The sequence below is a fragment of the Lipotes vexillifer genome, unplaced genomic scaffold, assembly GCF_000442215.2.
Source record: "Lipotes vexillifer unplaced genomic scaffold, Lipotes_vexillifer_v1.1 scaffold1011, whole genome shotgun sequence".
In the NCBI taxonomy this organism is placed as follows: domain Eukaryota; kingdom Metazoa; phylum Chordata; class Mammalia; order Artiodactyla; family Lipotidae; genus Lipotes; species Lipotes vexillifer.
Window position 1 is genome coordinate 4,781,448 of NW_006787698.1, and position 7,278 is coordinate 4,788,725.

Below are 7,278 nucleotides of genomic sequence, written 5' to 3' on the forward strand. Positions count from 1 at the left end.
GGCCGGGCCTCACCTGCACCGCCGTCTTGCCAAAGCGGTGCAGGGCGTCGGGGTGCACCAGCTCGCGGTGCAGAAGGCGGCGCACCTCCTGCACGTCTCCCCGGGCCGCCGCCCCGCTCAGCCGGTCGCCGGCGCGGACCTCCTCCAGCAGCATGTCGATATTTGCGGCCTGCGAAGCCCCCCGCCCCACCCCGACACGGTCAGTGCGGGGGAAGCCCACCGGCGCTGGCCCGAACAACCCTCCCACAGCGTCCCCGGCCTGCGCGAGGCTCCTGGTCTGACTCGCCAGTCCGGGGTTCCTGCGCGACCCCCGCCCTCCCGGCCGGCTCCTCCCCCTGTCGGCCGGTGGGCCCGAGCCCAACCCTCCGAGGCCCGCAGCGCCCGGCCCGGCGCCCGCCCCTTGGGGGCCGGGTCTCCCCCAACTCACCCTCCCTCCTCCTCGACGGGCGGGGTCTGTTCTGAGCAGACGCCGACGCCGCAGACGAACCGGCCGCCAGGGGGCGGAGCCAACGCGCACGGGGTCCCGCCCCCGAACGCCGCGGATTCGTTTTCTTAAGAACTAGCTAGGTTGTAGCCCAGCTGCATTGCACGGCTCTGGACCCTATAGTGCCCCGCCCACTCGGCCAGCGCAGCCAATGGCAACGCGTCGCCAGGGAGGCTGTGCACACCGGCGTGGGCGGGTCCGCTTCTAATTGGGCGAGCTGCGGCGACCGATAGACCGCCGGCAATGGCGGGGTTTTCAGTTTTTCAAATACGCCGGGCGGGCGGGAAAGAGGGCCGGTTTAACTGACCCAGGGGAGAAAGGTCAGGAGCTGAGTAGCACGGGCCGCTCCGGGACCTCGGCACCTCCGAGGGAAAGGGAGGCAGGGCTGGGGCCGCCCTGTTCGGAGTTCTACCGTGCGATCAGTATTTATTAGCTCTTACTGTGCTGAGCGCTTTATTTGATTCATTCACTGTGTTCAGGAACCGTTCTCTGTGTGCAGGAACCCGGCGCTGGGGAGCGCACATTCAAGCAACTAAATAATTTTAGATAGTCTTAAGCACGGTGAAGAAAATAAAACGTGGAAATGGGGTGGATGAGGAAGGAATCACATTCGGCTCAGATGGGGCCAGCCGGGGCACGGCAAGTGCAAGGGCGTGGAGGAAAGTTCACGCTGCAGTTGCCACGTGGGTGAACCTGGGAGGCGAGAGTCGCGTTCGGAGGCTCTTAACAGAGACCTTCAAACATTTACGGAGCACCTACTGTGTACTAGGCGGCCAAGTGGAGAGCAAGCTGGGTGCCTCCTGCTGCAGGACGCCTACCGTTTAGGGCTGGAGAAGACAATAATTACATATTTTCAGAATGGTACACAGTGTGGAGCTGACAAATCGGGATAAGTAATAGTCTCTTGGGAAAAGAAGGCCGTTGAAAGAGAGAGGTCAGAGAGGGCCACCCTGAGGAGGTGACATTTGATTTGAGACCTGAAGGTGAGGGAAGGAGCCATGTGGATATCTGGGGGAAAGCATACTAAGTGGAGACGCTGCAGATGTAAAGGCCCTAAGGTAGGAGCACGCCTAGTAAGTCCAGGAAGAGTGAGGTATAGAGGGAGAGAGGGGGCAGGAGGTGAGGGCAGGTAGGGGACGGGGAGGGGTAATGTTGATCAGGCCTGTGGGCTGCTGTGAGCGCTTGACTTTTACTTTTTTAAAAAGAATGGAGCTATGATCTGATTTAGGAGTTAACGGGCGCCCTCTGGCGGCTATGATGGTAACTGGCTGTCGTGGGGGAGGGAAGCCCAGAGCCCTGGGAACCAAAGTGGGGGCAACTGCGAGGGCCCAGATGAGTGGCAATCGGGATGAGAAATTGATATGTGTTGCTCACGCTTATCCCAGCACTTCAGGGGACAGCCCTGGCACCTCCCAGCCCCCAGCCAAGAAACACATAACAGCAGCTAGATTAATTTTTAATGCCATCCTAAAACTCAGAATGGGCCAGCAGGGCCTCTGCGCTCAGCAGCTGTGGAGGGGGGCCTCCCCACACCTCCTAAGGTAGGTCACTGCAAGAAGGCACTCATGAGGGGGACTTCAAGCCCCTTTTCTATTTCTTCATATAAAATGGGAGGGGGGAGGGGCGGGAGCCTGGTGACAGGGAGACCATCCCTCCCAGCCTATGGGTAAAGGAAAAGGCTGGGAGCCAGCCAGCCCTTAAGAAACTGCTAATTCAGGGACTGCCGTCCCCCGCCACACACACGCATCCCATCTTCCCTCTCTCTCTCTAGAGTTCGCAGTCGGGGCCTGGGGAGAGGACGGCCCATGTTCAAGCCCCCACTTCTCCCTTCTAGCTGGTACGAAGTTGATAATCTGCAGGGAAACAATGAGCGGGGACCATCTCAGAATTGGGGAAAGGAGACAAAGGGACAGGCCCCCCACCCAAGGCCAGCCCCTTCCCCAGCGCTCATGATCAACCCTACAGGTATGTAACAAGGCTACGGACTGACTCAAACATGGGGACTGTAACCACAGCAACAAGCCTGCTTCCAGGCAGTAGATAGGGGTGCTATGTGTTCAGCCCCTCATCCAAACCCCACCACCACTAACCTGGAACTGGCAACTGTCCCCACTTTAAAGATAAGCAAACCGAGGCCCAGGGTGGCACACTGACAAAGACAGGGTAGACTTGGGGCCAGGCCTATTGAGTTTTGGAGCCCTCTGAGATAGGATGTATTAAAGCCCCAAACCATCCCCTTTCATCTCCTTGTCTCCGTCATCCCAGGGAGCTGGGCTGCCTTACCGCCACTCTGGGTGATATAGCGGACCCAGGGCAGGGCCTGGTAACCACTCTTCTCGATGATCTTCATGTATCGGACCTGAAAAGGGATGAAAGGAGGTGGCCCAGGCTAGGGGGACAGAGCTGGCTGGGGCCAGGGGAAAATATATAACACAACTTCGGGGAATAAGAAAGCACAGGCTTGGGGACTTCCCTGGTGGCACAGTGGTTAAGACTCTGAGCTCCCAATGCAGGGGACCCAGGGTTCGATCCCTGGTCAGGGAACTTGATCCCACATGCATGCTGCAACTAAGAGTTCGCATGCCACAACTAAGGAGCCCTCCTGCCGCAACTAAGACCCAGTGCAACCAAATAAATAAATATATATATATATATTAAAAAAAAAAAAGGAAGCACAGGCTGGGAGAAATGAAGTAACATGGCTCAGGGTAAAGATGTGGCAAGGACAGTGTGGGGGGGCGGTTAGGGGAGAGGTGGTCCAGGACAGTGGGAAAGATGGCTCAGTATAAGGGAATAGACACAACAGTTTAGGCACAGGGCAAAGTAAGAGGGGGAGGGGGAGGGGACCCAGGCTGAAAGGCAACACTGTTCCAGGAAAAGACAAGGATGATTGCAAAGGAGAGATGAGCCAGGCCAGGGAACGGAGGTGATCTAAGCTAAGAGATGGGAGAGCAGGGAACCCACTGAGGTCAAGGAGAGGAGCCACTCTGCCCACTTCTCTCACCTGGATCCCGGAGACGGTGAAATAGGGGATCTCAAACTTGACTCCGATGGGGGGCCGGCCCTCTACCTCCTCCTTCTCCACGCTGGGGAGGCCAAAGTGGGCGCGCATCAGGTACTCCTTGCCCCCCTGAGGGCACATGGAGGTATCAGACACACTGGGGGGCCCCTCTATACCCCAGACAATCGTCATGGCAGCCCCTAGGTGTAGGCTCTGCTCTCAGCCCGTTTTACAGACCAGAAAGTAAAGGCTCCTGGCCGAGACTCACAGCCAAAGCTTCTGGTTGGGGACCTTCTAATGATCACCTCCCATTTTCCAGGCCCTGATGAACAGCCCCACCAATATCCCAGGGACAGACCAATCCTCCAGCAGCCCAAGGATGTGGGTAACATGATATTGCCTATTTTACAGATGGGCAAACTGAGGCTCCATGAGAGGAAGTGGGATTCCCAAGGCTGTCTGGGATTGGGAGAATTTAACTATTATGCTGGTCTGGTTTCCAGCTTTATCATCCCCGAAGGATAGCCGTGTGCACACGTAGGTGGCTCTCTGATTTATTCTCTGCCTTGCCCTCAAGAAGCAGGGGTAGGTCCCCCAGATCCCCCGCCCATCCCCGGTGCGCACTGGGAAAGACTTGATACTCCAGATAACGACGTTCTTCTCTGGCATGTACTTGGCACTGCCCACGCTGGTCTTGAAGCGTGGGGAGTCGGCATCGCTGGGTACCGGCACAGATATCTCCACGCTGTTGGCCACCGACTGCTTCTTAAACTGCCCCTTAGCCTGTCAGTGGAGAGAACATGGGGCATGAGGAATTCACTCAGGCAAATATTCATCAAGGCCTTTTCATGTGCCAACTCAAGAGCCCTGAAGTAGGGACCATAATCCAGCCTATTTTCCAGATGAGGAAACAGGCACAGAGAAGTTAAAGCATTTGCCTGGAGACACACAGCCAACAAGTGGCAGAGCCGGGGTCCACACCCAGGAGAGACTCTAGAGGTCCTGATTTTGTTTTTTTGTTTTGTTTTTTGACTGCATGCAGAGCGTGCAAGATCTTAGTTCCCCGACCAGGGATGGAACCCACGCCCCCTGCAGTGGAAGAGCGAAGTCTTAACCACTGGACTGCCAGGGAAATCCCCCAGAGGCCCTGCTTTTGGTGCCTTCCATTTGGAAAGTGTCATACACCTCTGCCTGGTTCAAAAGATCCCTCATTTGAGCAGCCCCTAAGGCAGGCTCTGCTCTCAGCCCATTTCACAGACAAGAAAGTAAAGGCTCCTGGCCAAGACTCACAGCCGAAGATTCTGACTGCAAAGCCTGATGGGTCCTCGGCACAGAGTTTTCATTTGAAAGCTGAAAGCTGAAAGCTGAAATTTACTGACCCCCTACCATGTGCTGGGCCCTGTGCCAAGCAGTTAGCCCTCTCACTAATTCTTTAAAGTAGGAGCCATTCCTAAGGTCCATTTTACAGATGAGGAGACTGAGGCCCAGAGAGAGAGCATTTTGCCCGAGTCACGTAGTTGATAACCGACACAGCAGGGATTTGACCCAAGCCTGTGTTCTCAATCCTCACATTTTCTCCTTACAGATAAGTTACAACATTATAGCCAGATCTAGATCTGTGTGACTTGGGACAAGCTTTTAACACAAGGACTCTAAGTGTCCATGTGCGGTAGCTAGCATTATGATGACTGCTCTTATTTATGAATTTGGTGTGTGTGGGGGGAATATATGAGAGGTGGGATTGGGGGCAGAGGACCTGGAGGTAAAACAAGGCAGGGGGTGTTCCTTCTGGAAGGCACCAGCTTTAAGGCCCTTTCCACTTTCCCTGCCTGTAGAGACGGGGACACTGGGGATGTCAACACCCCCGCCCCGTGACTGTCCACTCCACAACCCAGCTCCCTGAAGACTCTAAGACTGGGGAACAAAGTTAAATCTGAGAACACAGACTCTGGAGCCAGGCAGACCCAAGTTCAACCTGCCCCCTCCCTTCCTAGATGAATGACATCTTAATTCTTCTGGGCCTCAGTTACCCCATCTGTAAATGGGGCTAACTATATGCTCTGGAGAAGCTCTTGCTTGGGTCACTGGGAGACAAGCACAGGGCTATTCATGGTAAGGTGAACCAGAGTAGCCAGGAACTGAAAACAACCCATGCAAGAGATGGGACAGAAGATTCTCACGGTGCAATATTCTACAGCCACAGAAATGGATGCACTAAGCTCTGGCTGCTGGGATTCCTCTTAAAAATCCACATTACCTGAACAAAGCAAATTATACAGAAAGTCATACAGCTCCAGTCCATGGATATAAAGTTCAGAAACCAGAAGAATGAAATATTTGTGGTTATAAATGCAGGTGGCAAAACTATAAAGAAAAGCAAAGAAATTATTTACAGGAAATTCAAAATTGTGATTACCTGCAGGCAAAGGAGGAGCAGTAATTGGGGGAGGGGCAGGTGGGGGTTCAGAGGAGCTGGTGGAGCCAGGCACGTTCAAATAAACTGTGTGGTTTATTATTAATCTTTAAACCATATAAATACACTATATGGTTTATATATGTGTATGAAAGTAAATAAGTAAAACAGATCATGTGTCATATGGTGGTAAGTAATAAGGGAAAAACTACAGCAAAGAAGGGAGGTGGAAAAATCAGGGAGGGTTTCTCTGAGCAGGTGACATTTAAGCAAAGAACTGAAGGAGGTGAAGGAGCAAGCTATGTGTATATATGGGTGGCTGGGGGCAGAATGATCCAGGGGACAGCCGGGGACCATGCCTGGCATGTTTGAGAACCAGCCAGAAGACTCACGTGGCTGGAAGGAAGTGAGGAGCAGGGAAGGAGGTAAGAGATGAGGTTACACTGATGGGGGGCGCAGGTATGAAGGGGCAGATCCAGCATTGTGAGTAATTATTCCCCAGGGCCCACCTTGACCATGATCTCCACGCGGCTGTGGGAGAATTTCTCAATGACAGATTCAATCCAGATCAGCGGCTTGACCTACAGACAGAGGAAGAGGGAGTTGTCCGAGGCTCTGGGGTCAACTCTCACCCCTTGCCAGGGGCTTGACCCTGCCTTACCTGGGTGCTGAGGCGGTAGGACATGAGCTCGAAGTCACCGTCGGGCGGAATGAAGGAGATGGTACGGTCGTTGTCGAAGCGAGACAGCCGCACACACTGGTGGAATTTCACATCCTCCAGTTCCACGGACTTGTTCTTGCTTCCTGAAACTCGGAGCCGAGTTAGCAACGTGATCCTGAAGCCTGGGGCGACCCTGGAGCCCGGGGCATGCTCCCTATCCTTGTCTTCCCTTTCTACCGCTACGATCACCCCCATTTAACAGATGAGGAAACTGAGGCCCGGAGTGGATGAGTAACTTGCCCAGGGTCACCCAGCTGGCCAGGAGCAGAGCTAGGATCTGAACTCCTGGAATCAGGCTCTTGCTGCCAGGTTGTTAAATATGATGCTATTCTGTCCCCTACTCCCGCTAGAATGTCAGACCCATGAGGGCAGGGATTTTTTTCTTCACTGCGGTCTCCTTGCGCCTGGCACTCAATAATGAAGCAGTTGTTTGCGCAAGGAACCAGCAGCTGCAGTACTGGTCACAACCAGAAGAGGGCGGGCGAGTGCTATTTCAGAACTGACTGCAAGTCTCTCCTACCACCCACCAGTGATGGGACGAAGTCTCAGGCTCCCGCTTGCGCCCCCTTCCAGAAACTTACGGCCAGTGAGCTCGAAGAGCACGCGGTCATTGAGGCCCAGCCTCAGCTCCGGCATTCCCGAAAGAAACACCTTGAGCT

The 7,278-nt window shown here is 54.5% G+C and overlaps 2 protein-coding genes across 2 annotated transcripts in view; both read right to left on the reverse strand.

Moving 5' to 3' along the window:
• CDKN2D (cyclin dependent kinase inhibitor 2D) overlaps nt 1-549 on the reverse strand; it is a 2,618-nt gene extending 2,069 nt beyond the window's left edge. Inside the window, exons 1-2 of the mRNA XM_007460675.1 lie at nt 428-549; nt 14-169 (exon numbers count right to left, since the gene is read on the reverse strand). Of these exons, the coding sequence (XP_007460737.1) occupies nt 14-154 (141 nt within the window). The 5' untranslated portion in view covers nt 155-169; nt 428-549. The remainder of the gene's footprint in view (nt 1-13; nt 170-427) is intronic.
• Nucleotides 550-1,929: 1,380 nt separating this feature from the next.
• AP1M2 (adaptor related protein complex 1 subunit mu 2) overlaps nt 1,930-7,278 on the reverse strand; it is a 9,456-nt gene continuing 4,107 nt past the window's right edge. The window contains 7 exon segments of the mRNA XM_007460676.1: nt 1,930-2,337; nt 2,768-2,843; nt 3,489-3,614; nt 4,110-4,268; nt 6,408-6,479; nt 6,560-6,702; nt 7,201-7,276. Coding sequence (XP_007460738.1) covers nt 2,315-2,337; nt 2,768-2,843; nt 3,489-3,614; nt 4,110-4,268; nt 6,408-6,479; nt 6,560-6,702; nt 7,201-7,276 — 675 coding nt within the window. The 3' untranslated portion in view covers nt 1,930-2,314.